The sequence below is a fragment of the Mirounga angustirostris genome, unplaced genomic scaffold, assembly GCF_029215605.1.
Source record: "Mirounga angustirostris isolate CCGP_5_RB_7025 unplaced genomic scaffold, mMirAng1.0.hap1 SCAF_8, whole genome shotgun sequence".
NCBI classification, from domain to species: Eukaryota; Metazoa; Chordata; class Mammalia; order Carnivora; family Phocidae; genus Mirounga; species Mirounga angustirostris.
This window is the reverse complement of record NW_026991716.1, coordinates 125,051,961-125,071,529: the sequence shown is the minus strand read 5'-3', so window position 1 is coordinate 125,071,529 and position 19,569 is coordinate 125,051,961. Positions and strand designations below refer to the sequence as shown.

Below are 19,569 nucleotides of genomic sequence, written 5' to 3'. Positions count from 1 at the left end.
AAACAAGAGTAGCATCTCAAGGGGTCCTACAAGGATTAAAGAAACAAAGATGGGCAAACTGCTTAGAGTGGTGCCTGGCTCCCAGTACGCTATTCACAGACGGAGAGATGGTGGTTGTTTTTGTATCATTCCTGTTGTTATTCAAGAGAAACCTAATGATATCTTTATGACCTATTGGGATAACAAAACCTCCACGCAAAAGGACCTGGAGGAAAGGTTGAGAATGCAGGAATGAGAAAAATTCCAAAATATATTGTAGAAGTTTTCTAACTATTAATTTTTTTTTTTTTTTTTTTTTTGGCTTAAGGCACTCCGAGTTAGCTTTCAATTTTTCCCAACAACAATACAAATTGCTAATATTTTGATGCTGGTTGCCTCATGATAGACCTAAGAGTGAAGCAGAAGAGCCAAGGCTTCCTTGGGAAGCCCCTGAACCCTCGCTCAGAAAATGGACTGAAAACTGTCCTCGATTATCTCAGGATTGTGTTATGACCCTGTCAATGCCAGGGTTTTAGGAAATTTCCAGGGAAAGGCCAGGGTTGGAGTATGTTGCATACTTCCTGCTACTATAGTAAGGTCCTATAGGTAACAAGTAAGCTGAAAGCAAAGAAGGAACAGCACAGCATCCTATTAAGAGCAGTGAAGATTTCTTCCTGTATCTTGTGATCCAAGATGCTAAATTATTAGATGGGGAAACACAGAAGGACAGTCAGAGAAATAAATAGTGGGGCTTGGTTCCTAACCCTTCCATCACAAATTCTGAGGAGCACCATCAGCCCAAAGGAGGTAAGAAGAATCCTCATTGTAAGGCTCTCTCCACTGGGAGGAAAGGTATTTATTGTAGTATGTGTAATACTTACTCACTTTGTCAAGTCAATAAAGTGGAAATGCTTAGATAAGTAAATATTACCCATTGAAGTGAGAAAAGGTGACCACTCCAAGTCAAACCCGGGGACTCCCGATCCAGCATAGAGCTTCAAGGGCTCAGAGTCCTTGTTTGCAACCTCACTCGAAAGACAGAATCACTGCCATGTCACAGGAAAAGAACCCCAGAATACTCAGTAAGTCAAACTGTGAAAGAGCAAAGGACTTCCAGGATTGGCTTTATCAAAATAAGATTTATTAACATAGTCCCTAAGAAAATATGAATGCACCAGTGACTGGAAAATGATTTCTCTTTAGTGGCCAATAAATACATTCATATGCTGTTAATTTAATTGAATATTACATTTAAGGAAGAATTTGTTTCTTGCCTTTTCCAGTACCCAGAGGCCACCTGCATCCCTCTATTTTTAAAGCCGGCAGCATAGCATCTGCAAATCTCTCTGTACCTGACCTCTGCTTCCATGGCTGTATCTTTCTCTGACTCTCCCCCCGCTCTTATAAGGACTCATGGGATTACATGGGGTCCACCTAAATATCTAGGATAATCTCCCCATCTCAAGATTCTTAACTTAATCACATGTGCAACGTCCCTTTTGTCATATAAAGTGACACATGCATAGCTCTCAGGGATTAGGATGTGAAGTTCTTCGGGGGGGGGGGGGGTCATTCATTTGTCTATCAGTAATGCCCTCCAGGTGCACCTGGATGGCTCAGTCAGTTGAGCATATTGGTTTTGGCTCAGGTCATGACCTCAGGGTCCTGAGTGTTGGGCTCTGAGCTCAGCAGGGTGTCTGCTTGAGATTCTCTCTCCCTCTATCCTTCCCCCTGTTTGCATTCTGTCTCTCCACCCCCCACTCAAAATAATAGATATATCTTAAAAAAAAAAATGCCTACCCCATGTTCTTCCTCTAAAAACACTTATCAATGGATCTTTCTCTAGCTGCTAAGATTCATGGGGATAGTATTTACATCTGTGGACTTTTACGGCATTGGCTGTGTGGCAGTGGTATGCCGATAAACATTCCATGAGCTTTCCAAAAAAAAAAAGGACTAAAAGGGCCCTGAATTGTAGCTTTTGCAATTTCTATGGTTTAAATACTTTCATCAAGGCCAATTTCAAGCTAATGACTTTACTGAATGTAGAGTTTGGAAAAGATACAGAGTTGTACACCATCTGACAAATACAATAAAATAAATTACCCCAAGAACACAGATAATAGTAAAATGAAGTAGAGTAACGAGGGCATGATGGAGTTTGAGTATGCCTTTTGTTTTCATTTGAATCTAATTTAGTTAATTGTAAGTATATACAAATTAATTTCTTTAACGGCTCTGTTTACCAAATAGCTTACAAACTTCCTGTAGCTTAAGCACTCTAATATAGAATAGTTCCCTGTCAATATTTTAAAAACTGGTTTACTATCATTAAGCTTATAAATAAAAATGTCAGGTTTTTAAATTTCAAACATTAGCATGTTAATACTTTACAAGAATACAGTAGTGATTTATACACTATTATTCATGTACTATGAATATGAAACGATTCCCAAGCCAAGATAATAACATATTTATAAAGCTTGTTTCATACTTAGCTACTAGTATGTATTTTATATAAAGCAGTTAGATATCTCGAGTATCCCCTGAATCAACATAATTTCCACAAGGTTGGCAACAGCCAAAGAATTAGATGAAATGAAAAATAATAATTAAAACCAAAATAATTAAAACAAATTTAAATTCTTTAAAATGTTTGTCATTTAGAGTGCTTAAGCTACTGCAGCTTGGCTCTCTTCATGGTCTTTTTTAGTACAAAAGAGCCGAGTACTACGTTCTGTAACTTTCCTGGCTGACTTACAGCTTCCCACTAGATGCAAACAACAGTGAACCTACTTAAGTCAAGTAAACTTGACACTACTGAAATCTTTCAGACATCATGCAAAATCAAAAATGTTAATCCCAAGGAGGGGGGACAAAAAGGGGAGAAGCTCCAAAGCAAGATGACACACAATAGTAGGATAATCAGAGATAAAATAATTGCCTGGAAAGTTTTTTTTTAGGTATTTTTCTAAAGTCAACGAGACTTTTCCTCATTGCTAATATAATAAAATACTGGCAGAGGAAATGACACTTTTCAATGAAGAGTGGGGAGTATATGTCCAAGCTTGTGTGGGTCATAGTTGTTAAATGGCAGGGATTATGGAGAAAAAGTGAGCCAGCAGAAGGAAGAGGATTTTACAGAAGGGCATGTATTCTGTGGAAATACATTTGTTAAATCAACAAGAAATAGCTGACAAATGAAATAAGTATCTATACCTGTATTTATAAATAGAACAATCTGATCTTCCTGAGGCAAATTAGTTGACAAATACAGGATTTTTTCATTAACTTATATGAAACTAAATAAACATACCCGATTTATAATATCATGGCTGGAAAGCATAAAATCTATCTAGACATTTTTGTAATCACATATCAATTTTGATTGGGATCAAAATTCAGAGGCACAATCAATGAAGATTATTTCCGACAGCCATGATGCAAAGACCTGGCCTTCCCAGGCAGTGCTAATTTCATGATTTACTTACACACTTCCTGTGGTAGAGCTGCTATCAGTGAGGAAAGATCCATTAGTCCTTTCCATCTGGGCCAGCCTGAAAAATGAAAATAAAGAGGTTCCATAAGGTGGCCCCATTGGGCATGGTCAACTGAGGTACATTCTCTGTTGTTCTCAAACTGTCATAATTCTGACAAAATATGAAAAGGTCTAAATCTCCTAATAAGATTGGGAATTTAAAACAACATCTAATGTTCAGTGACCTCTCTATCACCACTGCCTTAAGGCTTGTCGGCCTTCATCTTTTACCATGCTATATAGACTCCTAATTCACCCAGGCTCCTAACTGATCTCCCAGGCCCTACAATTGGTCTCCATTCTCACAAATCTGATTATGCTCCTCTCATGTCTAAAGACTCACCATGACCCCCTTTACCTAAGACATAACCCAACTCCTCAGCAAGTGGGGCTTCATTATCAGACTTCAGCTTCTATTCCTTCACTCCTCACTCCTTTAAACAAGCCATGTTCTTTCCCAGCTCAATGCTTGTAAGTATGTTTTTCCACTAGTCTAAGCCTACCTTTTCCCAGAAATTCTATCTGGCCAAGATGCAGTTCAAATGTTACTATTTATATGATGTTTGAACTAACCATTTTAGGAATAGCTAGTTGCTAGCTCCACAGACACTTCCTATATACACTTCTTTTCTGAAAGTTTGTGCAAGCCAGCAAGACCAGCCTGTACTCTATATTGTTTAAGGACTCTAAAATAAACCTCTATAATAAAGCATTAGCATAAACTTAATTACATATTGTAATTCATATGTGCACCATCTCCTGAGAACACTTTCAGTTCCTACACTCATTCATTGAAATGGGTTATATTATCTAAATCCTGCTTGTCTAGTGTTTGGATTCTCATGAGCTCAATAATCACATCCCATGGAGATTCACTCTTCATGGAATGTATAGCAAGTGTTTGGTAAAGTGCAAATCACAACATGGAAAGATGAGAACCAAGATACCAAATATAATGGAGTCACAACTCTTGCAAAACATCTCTTAAATCAAGGCATGTCAATGATATAGGATTCATACAGCAATAGATACATTCTGGGTGGCTGCGCAGCGGAGGGCTCCTATCAAAGTCTCTTACCGTGTGGCATACTGTTCTATTCTGGAATGGGTGTCATCATGAAACAGCTGTGGAGACTGTGAGGGGCTATAAAAGAAAAAGCAAAGAAACAGTTTTATGCCCAAATATTGATAGACGTCACTATTAGGAATGTTAGCTTAGTTAAACAGTGAATTTGCCATGCAAACAAACCATGAGGATTGTTACCCAGGAGGCAGACTATTCTTTTAGTTCAAGAGTTTCATAATTACCCCCATGCTAATGACACCGATCAGAGTATCGGCTCCTGCAGATGGAGCTGTGAATACTCACTCATAGTGCTCCGGCCACATGCTGATGAGTGTGACAGGACTGCAGAGGGGGAGAGGGAAACAGAAGTCACAGAACTAGCACTTGAGAGCGATTGCAGACAAAAGCAGTGGGAGTCTGGGCGAGAAGACATTCTCAACTGTCTTCCACTCTCACGTTTGGTTGCCCTGAGGTACACCATGGGGAAACCAAAAGTAGCAGAAGTCCCTGTTTATTCTAGAGAAGAAGCTGCTCATTCAAGTGCCTGCAGGGGCTTTTCACAGATATTACAGGACATTTGTTACAGGAGAGCAAACGCATCTTTAAACAGTCTCATTGAAAAAAAAAAGAAACAAAATGCTCTACAATAGCTCAAAAACATGGAATAATTGAAAAGATAACGCTCCACGATATACCGAGAGATGATGCAATCAGATTCTTGTTCTTCCTGGAGAAGAAGCTTGGTCAGAAATTCCAAAGACTACATTATATATTGATGGCAGAGTTGCAATAAAATGAGATTTTTCTGATTCCCTGTCCAGTTTTAAATGTAAAAATTCAAACCCGAGTATGCACAAAGTATCTCAATCTCCCAGAGACGCTGAAAGAAGATGCTACACCTAGATCCTCTCCCCTACACCCAGCCCCAAATTTCACATTATCAATAAAGCTGAAAGCAACCTGATGATGATACACTTTCTTCAAACAAAATTTCTTCTGGAAGTTCAATCTATGAAAATGATAAGGAAATGTATTCTTGCCTGAATCTGGAGCTTGATCCTTCAGTACCACTCCCAGCCCTGGGGACTCTCCAACCTCAAAAACTGCCTAGAAATCCTCACGTCTCCATGAAATATCTTTTGAAAACTGAACATAATGAAAAACACTACTTTTTTTTTTTTTTGAGGAGAGTGGGGTGAGGTGATGATGAATGTGGGAATTTAAAAGTCTAAAGAAAATCAGTTCTTTATTTAATTAAATAAAAAGTCTCCCACACAAGCTCATGTTGATTGAAACAAAGAAGAAGGAAAGTTTAAATTATTCTAGATCTGCTTGATTCTGCTATTTCTATTATACATAGAAACTTAAGAAAAAGTTAATGATCTCATTAGCTGCTCCTGGGAAGCACAAGTTAATGTCTGAATAACAAAGATTAAAAGGAGATGAGGGGCATCTTATTGGGCTGAAAAACTAAGACTATCTAGACCTACTTTCAAAAATAGGCATTAATCCAGTCTGTGTTTGTCAGAATATTTGTAAATAGACTTAATCATCCACGTATAAGCTAGTTACAACAATAATGAAACAACACAGTATTATTCAATCGTCTTTTACATCATTACTTTTCCTTAACTCTGAGATATGGATGTTAAATGTCAAGTGAATGATTTGCTATAAACTTTCCAAAAAAATAGTAGCTACTCAAGAGAGTATTTCTAAAATTCAAGTGTACCTCAACGCCTGTGGCAAACTTTAAGCACAAGAAAAATATGTACTTTTGATCTTAATTGAACTCGGAAAAGCTTTGTGAAACTGCATGACTGGTTCTTGTGAAGTTAATGCAGTTAGCACAAAAGTGATTCACTGAACTAAGATAAGAATGGCAGACGTAGAAAGCTGAACCGAAGTTCTCAAAAGTGTTTTATGTATTGAGAACACAGAATTCTAAGAAAAGAAGTAAGATTTAAAAAATCAAACTTTAGGCCTCATTGACTTCAAAATATTTTGATTTGTAGAAAAAAAAAAGGTTGAGCGAGAAATTTTCTCATTTAATTCTGGAGAGATAAAAACAAGGCAACATCCCACTGCATAGTTAGAGTCTATCGTTAGAGAGGGTTCAAAATAAGACACAGTTAATAATGTAGCCTATCCCTGCTTTCCAGAGCAGGGGCTGAATGGGGTGTTTTGGTTAATCACACACTAATATGCAGTGAATTAGACTCTATTAAATATACTTAATATTATATAAAATGTAATCCAGACTTTCCTTGAAGAACTTAATGATTCTTTCAATTCCTTACGCTTCCAGTCTTTTGCCTTCTTCAATCCATTTGCCCCAGAGTAGGTGGGGCCCCAGTGTGCTCTCACATATAAACCTTCAATGGTTCCCTACTGTTTTCAGGATAAAATCCAAACACCTTGGCACGATTTACAAGGCCCTTCATTATGTGGGTCCTGCTTCTCTCCCCACTCCCATTTCTTGCCACTATTCCCAGCTTCCCATCCCAGTTTCCCAAATGATCTTGTCTCTGGGATTTTGAAAATACTTCCCTCGCCTAGAAACTCTCCTTCTCCTCCTCCCACACCAACCCTGCACGTCTGGCTCTATGAATCTTCCCCGTCTTAGTGTAGCTGAGACTTACTTTCTCACTTCCTCCCGGTCCATGAGTTGGTTCTTGCTCCAGTAAGAACTCAAAAGGACCATGAAACTCATCTATTCCACTTTAACCAATACCAGGCAGAATTGTCTATTTTACTTCTTTGATCTTTAGGGAAACCAACCTACCTTTTAGCCAATAATAATCTCTCACAATTCTCAAATGACTTTTATTTTTAGCTTGTTTCTTAGGTTTATTTTCTCTTTTTAAATTAACATATAATGTATTATTTGTTTCAGGGGTACAGGTCTGTGATTCATCGGTCTTACACAGTTCACAGCACACTGGGAGCACATTGGGGCCCCACCTACCCTGCAGCAAATGGATTGAAGAGTTATCATTGCTCACCACAGCAATGGTAACTCTTTAATCAAGTTCTACTCATTTATTTTGACTTATTTTTTGAAAACTCTTGCACATATAGTTACCAAATTAACTGAATAAACCTAAGCATGGGTTTGTTTAGTAATAACTCATTTTTCTCCCAAATCCCCTCTATGTATGCATGTATAATTACTGGATAGGGGATAAGACATCACATTTTGCAGGGATGAAAGAGAAAGATGCAAAAGAAAATTCTAATCAGCTTCATAAATAACTTCAACACATTTACCACTTGACTGGTTTTTCTCCAATGTTCTCTCACAAATAGGAGAATAAACAAAATCAAACTATACTACCCACTCACATAAATTGTTACACCAGAAGATTAAGTGGCCCTGTACTAGAAAGGGCTCAGCAAAAAAATGAACTATACTGACTTCAAGGATGCATTCTAGAATTAAAAAAAGAAAACCTGCCCACTCTATCCAGTATTTCATAAATCTTTTTCAAAAAGTATCTTGTGACATCTGATTTAATCTTATACCCCTTCTTTTCTTTCTCTTATTTTCCTCTCCCTGAAAATGCGGGCAAATGGATGATAGACGAAATGAAGCATTTTCAGAATTACAGCCAAAAATCATAGCACAAAATTATTTGGTATGCTTTTCTGTTCTTTTTCATCTGAGTGTCTTTAACTAAGTCACTCAGAATAGAATGATTGATGTCAATGATTATTTTGACATGAAAAGGCAAATTATCAAAAATGCATAAAAGGAGTATAAAAGATCGATCTAGATGCATGATTCATATGAAGGATGTAGATATTTGAAATGGGACACAAAATGCCAATGGTTTATCCTAAGAGTGAAAGGCGCATCACTAGTTCAAGCCTATCAAATTGTCCTGTAAACAAAAGCACTATGTGATCATTCTATGCTTCAGGCAGCTACTCCAAAGGTTAATTAGATCTGATACCAAGGGAAGTAAAATTGTGCGTTTATCATGGCGTGTTCAGCCCAGTTAAACTATGTATTAGATAGTAAAACAAATAAGAATGTAAAATCATATAACCTTTTGAAGAAAAAGACAAAAATATATCCACAAAACAAAGAGAGAACCAAAAATCTACTTTTCCTTATGGATTTTAAGTATTTGAATAGCTCTCTGTAAACTGAAATTGCTCCAAAAAATTTTACTCTAAAATGTACTGTGGAAAAAATAACTGGGAGGCATAATATTTTAATTGTACACAGTTTGATATCGAGCAAAGTTATCAAAAAGTTACAATTTTTCTGTATGCTTTAAATGTGTAGGGTATTTTGGGATCTATCAACATACACAGTTGTGCACCCATAACATTATATATTGAGGGATCAAATATCTACTGTGCTTTGGCTGTGGTCTTTCTTCTACTTCTTAGAAGTTCCACAAATCAACAAAAAACAACAACATACATTTGTACATAAACTCAGCAAAGTCAATGGTCTACAAAGCTTTATATGGAAAAAAAAATCCAAGCTAAATAGTCTATCCCTCCATTTTGACATCTTTGAGTCGTAGATTGTTCTAATACTAGACTATGACTGCTCTCTGTATATCTCTCATACACCCAATAAAATGAACTAACAGCTTTGAAGGTTAAAGAAAGAAAGACTGATTTCACAAAAATTGCACTCAACACACTTCTTATACTTCTCACTACAATTTTCTTTACTTTTTACTTGTAGAAATGTAGAAAACTTCACACTTCACACCTCTGAGCTTTTCTAGAGTCATTTGAGAGGGCATCTTTCTGTAACTAGAACATCACTATTTTTATGACTAGGCACTTTGCTAATGATTAGCAATAAAAGTTAATTTTTCCCAAGATTCAAGCACAAGAAAATTGCCTCAGCAGGTGCATTTATGCTGCGATTTTGAAAAGTGATTCAAAGATTTAAAATCAGATCTATTTTGATCTTGATATATCATTGTTTAATAATTTAAACTTCTTGCATTTCTTCTGGCTTGCTTTAAGAATTCTTTTTCTTTTCACTTCAGGTTACAAGTTGTTATTTTTCTTTTCTTTATAATACCATAGTAATTTTGCTATTTTGAGATTTTTTTGTTTCATTTATGTTTATAAACTCAAATTACATACTTTTAAGAAATTTTGCCTATTTTATGTACCTATAAAGCATCTCGTTTTGCTGCCTTCATGCTCAAGAGAAAAGAAATTAAAAATATTTCATCAAGATTTTGATGAGATTTTAGCACAGGTATATATGAATCAAGATATTCAATATTATTAATAAATTTAAAGTAAAAACATGTAAAATAAGTGTAAAACATACTACATGAAATAGCAAACCCCTCCCCACAGGAGGAAAAATGGAAAATGAATAAAATCATGAAACAGTGCATGACACAATTTGCTTTATTTATTTATTTATTTATTTTTTAAAAGATTTTATTTATTTATTCATGAGAGACAGAGAGAGAGAGGCAGAGGGAGAAGCAGGCTCCCACGGAGCAGAGAGCCTGATGTGGGACTCGATCCCAGGACCCTGGGATCATGACCTGAGCCAAAGGCAGACGCTTAACCATCTGAGCCACCCAGGCGCCCCTGGCTTTAAGTATTTTTAAGAGGAAAAGAGATGACCAAGGCAAAGGTTGAACACACAGTAATACATATTTTTAAAGTGGAGGAACACTTTACCTAAAATTTTAGCTGTGGCATTGTCAAATCAAACAGCAAAAATTCATGTTGTGAAGACTGATTCCAAGGTTATTTACCTCTTTTAAAATGAAACATTTTGGGGCGCCTGGGTGGCTCAGTTGGTTAAGCGACTGCCTTCGGCTCAGGTCATGATCCTGGAGTCCCGGGATCGAGTCCCGCATCGGGCTCCCTGCTCAGCGGGGAGTCTGCTTCTCCCTCTGACCCTCCCCACTCTCATGCTCTCTCTATCTCATTCTCTCTCTCAAATAAGTAAATAAAATCTTTAAAAAAAAAATGTTATAAAATGAAACATTTTGCACGTGATGTGCTGAGCACCGGGTGTTATATTGACCTGATGAATCATTGAACATTATATCAAAAACCAATGATGTACTAATACCTCGGCTAATTGAATTTAAATAAAAAAATAAAGTAAAAATTTTAAAAAATGAAACATTTTACCAAAACACAAATTCTTTCTGGTATCAGATAATTTCTCTTGTATCATTAACATAATAAGAGACAACATCAGAGAAAAGGGTACATAGAAGTTTCAATATTAAAATTAAACTTACGTTTCTAAGTTGTCACCTTCAAGAACTGTCTGGACAGGCAGGTAGCCAAGCCGAGGATGTTTGGCAAAGTATTTCTTTGATCTGAACTTATTCTTCAGCACCTTTGTGAAGTCTCGTACATCTTCCCCAGATGTTGTCTAGGAAGTTGAAAAAATTGTACTTCTTTCATTAAAATGGAAGGAGATATCTAGCTATAATAAAATTCGAGCAGATATAAATGACAACAGTTTCAGTAGCTTTATGTATTTTTGGAACAACAAAGCATGTCATGAAATCACACGACAACCAGGACTCATTGTTAAATAAAGTCCAGCAATCGGTTTGTAATTTTTTAATTTTCATAACTAGTTCATTTCCCCAATATTTAAAAAATTGGGCCAAAAAGTAAAATTAGTTTTGGCGATGTTATTGGTTGATTCCTATTAATAAAAGAGCTGTGATTTGCTATTAAGTGTGTTTAGTGATGATGAAGGATTTTGGATATAATACAGTTTTAACTAAAGTGAATAAATGAGGGTGAGCTATATAGCTCCTACTGACTTCACACAAGCCAGCATATATTGAAGTCTGGAAAAGGAGAAAGCAATAAATAAGAGAGAAGGAACAGGGCCACAATATTGTAAGAAATACTGTCAGTTTGTCTTTCCCAACCATACAAACATATAATTATTTGACATGGACTAAATTTGTAATGCGATATAAAATGTTACTCTTTCCTTGACCATTTCAAGATGATTATTAATAATCATTTAGGGTGAGGTGAGCTGAAATCTATCCCCACCCCATCCCCTCTTCCTATCCCATGAACTGTTCCCGAAGCCTCAGCTTCTTACTCCCTATCACCAATTCTAGTTTTTATTTACAGTATGTTATACAGACACCAACTTCAGTCCTTGTGAAGAGGCCTTTAAAATATTTACATTACCTGCAGAGAACTGAATTAAAACCTTGTTCGTCTGACTCCTAGTTGGCCATTCAACCTAAACCTGGACAGACCTCACTCCTATCACTTTACAAAACAGAGAACTTTTCTATAATAACAAACCCAGTACTAAATACGCTGCTCACTTGCTGCCTGCCCCTCTCTCCTTGCACCCTCCCCAGTCCATCTTTTCCTCCATGACAAGCATGCCCGGGACTCACACAAACTTGTTTTGCAAACAGAAGCTTAAAAAATATAACTATTTTTTAAAACAACTAAATTCTGAGTCAGCCCTTATGTGGTTTTGTTGCTTTCCATCTGCTCTCATTCTACCTAAATGTGTCTGCTTCTAGTACACAATTATGAGAACTTTTGATTCTCTAGGCTTGCAGAGCAGAGAGGAATAAGCCCAAGCTATTTATAATGTAAGCTCATCAATTTTAATTTTACTAAAAAAAAAAAGTATAGCAAGGACCACCCACATCGTCACTAGGCCTTTGCCATCAGACCCACAGTGTCCAATCTTTTCTTGAATAACACAGAATAAACTATATAATGTCTGTAGTTATTTAGGTACAGATCCTTCCAAAGGTAAAGAAGAATTTTTTAGAAAATAAGCTATTAATGAAAAGAAAAAGAACCCAAGGCACTCCACAGAGGAAAAGTGTTGCTAAGAGAGACGATGGTTTGAGGGTGCTAAGACCTAACCAGATAGAACAGGAGAAATAAGCAGAATAACATTTGGGAGTAAAGAAGGAAATTCTTAGAGAAGGGATGCCTGGGACTGAGAATAAAGCCAAAAGGACCTCTCACCTTATAAAGGACATTTGGACCTCTGGTAATGGGTTTCACAACTACGGCTCATTACATTTATAGATACGTTCTCCCTGAAATGTTTTGATAAAGAGGAAAAGAAGGGAAGAAGCTTTCCATGACAGAAATACAAAAAGAAGACCCCAATGCAAAGATAAGCATTTATGACTCAATTTATTTTTCTGTCTGCTCTTAACACCTTGTTAATATACAGAGAGATACGGAAGTACTGGCCTCCATTACCTGGTCCACCTTCCTCTGGCAATAAAAACGTTTTACCATTTAGCCCAGTGGTTTTCAAGCCATATCCAGGCTTTCAATTCAGGTAGCCCTGAGTGGCGCAGGGGGGGCAAAAGGCCAGGGGGGCAAGGTACCAGGACACTTACCAGTCGGCCTCCGCCAGGGTAGTATACAACACAGTGCTTTTTATATATTCACAGGGTTGTGCAACCATCACCTCAAAAAAGAAACCTTGTACACACTCGCGATCACTCCCACCTCCACCCTAACCCCGTTGCCTCCCCTCAGCTCCTGGCAACCACTAATCTACTTTCTGTTTCTTGGATTTGCCTATTCTGGACATTTCTTATAAATGGAATCATACATACAGTCTTTTGTGACTGGCTTCTTTCACTTAACATAATGTTCTTCTAGCTTATCCATATTTAGGTTTCAACATGAACTTTTGCTTGGGGGAAAAATGACACATCATTTAAAAGTACACGTCCAATTCCACATCAAACATTCTTTAGCTAAAGACATTCCAGACATGGAAGAACAAAGCAAAACCAACCAACCAACAACCAAAAAACCCATCTCCCATGAAACAAAATACAAAAAACAAATAAAAAGTACCCACCTGCTTCCCAAAAAGTTATAGCAGGCGCTGAAGTTAATTGTGATGATGCTCAAATTTAGTATTTGAAAAAAAGAGTGCATTCTCATGCAGAAATAGCATATTTTTATTTCCTCATGAATTTTCATATCAAGGGGAAAAAAAACTTCCACCAATACTTACAATCTAAACGCACTGAATTCACTAATGCCATAAACTTTATGTAATATTAAAAGAAAAAGTGGAAAGTAATTCAACCCACAAATACCAGGTGTTATATTCAGGTTAGCAAAATGTAATTCTTTAGTTGAAAGAGAGCCAAGAAAATGAATTACACCTATTTTCTCACCAAAAAAAAGTTAAAAGATATTTTTAAATATTTGGTCTAATTTGCTACCTAATATCTCTCTATTTCAAAGCACTAGAGCAACAGTTTGGTAAAAAGCAAAAAAGAGGACCACCCACCTAGCATAATGAATATAATCAAATTCAACTCTATCTTCAAGCTAGGTATAATACTTTGTTCTCTTTCTTTTTAAAGCAAATAACTATTGATATTATGATCTGAGGATGAAACTGAAAGAATCACTCATTACTACACAAATTATCCAACATTTTAAGTTATCCATGTATTTCTTGAAAGACTAGGTTTTTATTTATTGCTGTTAAGAAAACAAAGAAGGAGAACAAAAGATTTTGTAGATCTCATTATATGAGACAAGGGGAACATAAGGGCATAGAACTCTGCACCTTATAAATAGCTTTCCTTCATTCTCTTTTTACCATCAAGGGTGGTAAGATTACCATTACTTTTTTGACCCCTCCAAAAGCTGACACCCAAGCTTTCAGACCTACAAGTCAGTAAGGAGAAAGCTGCTCTTGCAAACCTGGATTTTTTCACTATACCAGCACTATATCCCCTCTCCTAGAAAAACGCAACAGTTCTAAGTTTTGTAAGAGAAAGAACCCATAGCCATTGACTAAAATACCTATTATTACATTAAGCTACCCTGTGGCTGATTTTTACCAATTCATATTGAAATGTCATTTTATGACTTTTAAATTGTATGTCCAAGACACGTTTTGTGTAAGTAGAATTAGAAAAAAATGACACATGAAAGAGAAAAAAGAAAAAATTAAAATTGCCTGCTCTTTGACCACCTAGGGATACCCACTCTTAAAATGTTTGTGACTGGACTGATATTTTTAATTCTTTTTATTGTAAAACAAAACACAGATATATAAAACTATACACAACAAATGCATGGCTTAGTGAATATATAAGTGAATATGTAAGGCAAATACCATCCAGTCAGGAAATTGAACTTTGCCAGACATTCCAGAAGTCCCTTCCACATGCCTCGTTTCATCCCTTTCTTCCCATAATAACCATTATCTTCATTTTTATGAGCAACAACTACCTTGTGTGTAAAAAATACTTTTTCACCCCAAAGTCTATCCCTAGATACTTCAGTTGCTCATTTCAAAAAATCTGATATATTTTAACTCACTTTTAATCTACAGATTTCTCCTCCATACTTGCCATTTCCTTACAGTTTATCTGTTGGAAAACACAGGCAATTTGACCTAACTAAACTTTGCTGATTGCATATTTTTGGTGCAGTTCAGCAAATTCTTCAGGCCTTTGGATATCCTGCAAACTCGCAGCTGAATCCAGAGAATGCATCAGCTTCAGGGATGATCTGGCAAGACTATCAGTAGTGCTCGGTAGGCACATGATGTCTGGTTATCATTCTTTTGTGAGCCTAGCAGATTTCATGCTAAATGCCTATATCCACTCAATGGGGGCTTCAAGATGGTGGCATTCTAATTCCATCATCCATTTTCACTCATTAGTTGAAATAATTCTATGAAGGCATGTCCCCTTGACCACTCTTTGGCCACTCAGTAATACAGTTCATTCAGGAAAGGCAAGATTACATGTTTGATTTTTCCCTTTTATTGACCAATTTTCCCAGTAATACATTCCTATCATTCTCCAAAGATGACCCATTTTTTAAAATTGTTTTCATGTATCATTATGAACTTGTAGATTTTTAACATATTTGATGGGTTTTGGGTCCATTGCAATTATTATCATTATTGAAGATCAAACTGTCCTATCTTTGGCCAGTAGGCGCCCCTTCCAGTTAACCCCACTTAGTTTAAGCTCTACAGGTAACAGTATATTTAATGGTCTCTACCTGTCCTTAGGATGTTACTTCTCCATTTATTTTGTTTTTCTGAAGCCTGGTCTTTTGTAAATCTTCAAGAAGTACTCATAGGACCAGTATTACCTGAAGTTCTTGTATGTTGGTGATAATTTTCCTGGGTCCTTACTAGATAGTAGAAGGCTGGTTTTTCTCAATATAAAATCCTTGGCTCACACGCTTTTTTCCCCTGAGTTTCTTAAAAATGTCCTTCTGTTTTCTTTTGGTATAAAGCTTTGCTGCTGATTATTTAATTTTCTTTCCTTTTAAGTCACATTGTTCCTTTTGTTTAAATGACTGGAAGATTTTTTTCTTTGACTTTGAAGTCCAGTAATTTTATCAGAACATATTATAGTATTGGTCACTCTGAGTCAATGTTCTCAGGCATGTGATATACTCTCAGGATACAGTTTCACCTTTTCTTTTTTTGGTGGGAAGGAAGTTTTTCTTGAATTTTTATTTTTAGTGTTTGTTCTGTCTTACTCAGGGTTCCTATTCTGCATTTCTGTTACTCATACTTTTAATTTTTTCCCCTATCTTCAATATTTGTCATTTTCTCTTGGATCTTTTATATTGTTTTCTTCATTTCTTTTTGACTTTTAAAGTTTGTTATCTTATTCATCTTCTATTTCTCTCAAGATATTTACCTGTTCTATTTATTAAGACTAAAATTAGTCAACTTTTTTTTTAAATATTACTTTTTTTTTTTTTTTTTGAGAGAGAGAATGAGAGAGAGAGAGCATGAGAGGGGGGAGGGTCAGAAGGAGAAGCAGACTCCCTGCCGAGCAGGGAGCCCAATGCGGGACTCGATCCTGGGACTCTAGGATCATGACCTGAGCCGAAGGCAGTCGCTTAACCAACTGAGCCACCCAGGCGCCCTGATTAGTCAACTTTTGAAATGAGTTTTTTCTTTTATTTCTAATTCTTTCCTGAGTTCTGTCACCTCACCCTTTCCAAGATTTTCCAGTTCTGATTTATGTTTTCTTTCGTGTGTTGGATCATTTTCTTAAGCTTATTTTAAAATAGTAGGTTACAGTTTTGACCTGTTCAAGGAGCACATATTTCTGGTATGCTTTACTATACTTATATTATTTGGCTCTTATATCTTTTCCTTATAATTGCTTTGTAAGAGATTTGATCTTGATACTTTCTGCTGCTCAATTTTGTCATTGTTGTGAAATTAATTTTACTAATTCAGGAAAACTTCACGCAGGTTCAGGAAAGCTTCTCTAACTTCACAGGGCTCCTTCTTCCATTGCTTTTGCTGGGTATTCAAAAATAGGGCACTTGAGTTTGGGGATTTCCTGGTCCTATTCCCTTGCCCTACTCTGGACTAGACCATTTCTTTCTTTCATCTCTGTTGCTTTGACCTGCTATGTTGGTGTCATTCCTAGCAGTTTATACAGCTTGAGGCTCTTTTCCTGGAAGGAAGCCCTGGGGGGGTCAGGTCTAAGGACTCCAGAAGCCCAGAGCACCCCAGCATCTTCAGACCTTCCCCTCTGGGCCCCTCCCAGGTTCACAGCTCTGCTCCCAAATCAGCCCTTTGAGCTCTCCACTGAACACCTGCTGTCTGTTTTGGGGTTCTCCATTTCTCAGGCACCTTGCTTCCTTTTCTTTTATCTTACAGATAATGATATCTTCATGCAGGTTTTATGGCTAGTGGTGGCTTGTCAGCACCCAGATTTATTTTGGGGGATATCTTATTACCTAGTTTTATTGTAAATGTTGCCCAGAGAGTTGGCTTTTTGTCTAGTTGCTCTCTTTTTACGTAACTAATTTAGAAATGGGAAGAAAATGACAAAGACAAAAGATATTGAAAAATTCTACCACCATCTCCCCCAAATCCTTCTGGCTTGATTTTTAACAAGCACATAAGAACTCACATATCCAAATGAGGACTGCCTTTCAAATTGTCATTTTTGGAAAGCTAATGAAGGTGAGTCACTGTGAAAAACATTTTAAAACTAAACCTACACAGACAAGTGGGCTTTGAATACTCAAAATTATACTTCCCTCCACTATGCTGCTACTAAGTAGCACAGAGATAATGATGAAAACTTATTTGGGTAATAACAAGTAATTACTTCTCAACTTGCACCCCACCAACTAACACAAATGAATGCATAAAATACAAAAACATGTTGCTGAATTACAAATGCTTCCCTGGGGTAAGTCTGTGCATGTAACTCTCTACCAAAACCTTAAAAACTCCTGTGTGTAAATTGCCATCAGATGATTTTTCACTCGAGTTCTATTTTGCCAACCAAAGTTGGTAGTATTTTAAATTTTCCTTCATTTTATTCCTTGACTGAGGACAAATACAGACATCATATAGAGCAAATTTAGAGTTAATCTATTTTTTACTTGTGTTTGTATATCTACATATAAATCCATATGTATTATTCTACATATCCCTGTTCATGTTTTAAACTATATATTCTTATTGTAAATGCTGACACCTATGTATTATTGAACTTCAAAAACATGGATATATGACTAAGAGTCTTTTCCTTCTTATTAATGTGAATTACAAGGAGCAAAAAGGCGAAGGTACAAAAGAATCTAGAATTTAGATATGCTAACCCTCACAGTATTGTAGTCAAGTAGATCTTTGAATAAATTGCTTTACTACTTCAGCTCAAAAGACTCCTCCTATTAACATGAAAGATCCACAAAGCAAAACATAAAAAGGACTATTAACAATGATGTCAAATAAGCTAGAGGCCAAAACATCCAACTTCTAAATACTTTGCAATTTAAGCAAAACACCAAACAACTGCAAATAAATAAGCAAAACCATATTTAGTTAAAATCTCCCCCAAATTCCTCTGGTCGGCTCATAACTTGGGATGGCAATATTATCTAATTCTTTAACAAATGCTCCTATTGTTAGAGCTTTAACTACAAAAATGAATAAATTTTAGACACAGTTAAAAAAAAAAAGGAAGTACAAAGAGGAAAACCAAGGTTATATAAACAACACAGCCATTTGGCACATGAGTAGAATAATTAAACACTACCTGTACCATTTTGCACAAGTGCAAAAATCACTGTTGAAAAGCATCATCATTAGCAAGATTTATTTCTTAAACATAGAAGTCAATAATCTCAAATGGTATATGCATACTTCTAAGGAGTCCATCATTATCACAGGACTTATCTTACAGACGTTCCAATATTTTTTTTTTATAATTGCAAAAACAACTTCTCAAGATTGATTTAAGTTTCATTGATCTCAAAAAGTTGAAATTCAGATACATTGAACTCCATGAATAGAAGGAAATCAGTAAGACAAGCTTGAAGCCTTTCAAGTTCTAATGGAAAAACATGAAACTAAAAAATTAGCATTAACAGAATCACCAAGGGGTCAAGAATAAGTAGGGTAATAAGGCATCCAATGGAAAATGGATGTTGTCCAAACCTCAACTTAAGAGCTAATGACACACTCTAAATGCACTGCACTTACTGGGAACACAGGGTAAGGTGAGCAAGAACTGAAAAGCCACTTCAGGATGCTGAGGTCAGAGAAGGAGCGATGATGCTGCACAATGAGCCTGCTGGCAAATGTCCCAAGTCTCATCTGATGAAGCAAGACTGCCAAAAACCAATGACACTAACGCGATGTAGAGCTTTCCAAAGAATGAAACAGCATTTTCTGATATTTGATTTTCAGAGTCTTGCTAACAACATATAGTTTGCAAAGAAAAGATGTGATTTCACTTTAAAAATAAAGCTTTTTGCAGCCTAGGGATAAATCCCACTTCGTCATGGTGAATAATCCTTTTAATGTACTGTTGGATCCTATCGGCTAGTATTTTGGTGAGAATTTTTGCATCCATGTTCATCAAGGATAATGGTCTGTAATTCTCCTTTTTGATGGGGTCTTTGTCTGGTTTGGGGATCAAGGTAATGGTGGCTTCATAAAACGAGTTTGGAAGTTTTCCTTCCATTT

General features: G+C 36.4%; 1 protein-coding gene across 12 annotated transcripts in view; it reads right to left on the bottom strand.

Moving 5' to 3' along the window:
- UTRN (utrophin) overlaps positions 1 to 19,569 on the bottom strand; it is a 496,097-nt gene that overhangs the window by 19,985 nt on the left and 456,543 nt on the right. For 10 of the 12 annotated variants that reach the window (XM_054505586.2, XM_054505588.2, XM_054505587.2 and 7 more), the window contains 4 exons: positions 10,838 to 10,974; positions 4,887 to 4,925; positions 4,596 to 4,661; positions 3,471 to 3,536 (listed from right to left, as the gene is read on the bottom strand). In XM_054505586.2, the coding sequence (XP_054361561.2) occupies positions 3,471 to 3,536; positions 4,596 to 4,661; positions 4,887 to 4,925; positions 10,838 to 10,974 (308 nt within the window). The remainder of the gene's footprint in view (positions 1 to 3,470; positions 3,537 to 4,595; positions 4,662 to 4,886; positions 4,926 to 10,837; positions 10,975 to 19,569) is intronic. The other 2 variants (XM_064596978.1, XM_064596977.1) reach the window with 1 other exon arrangement.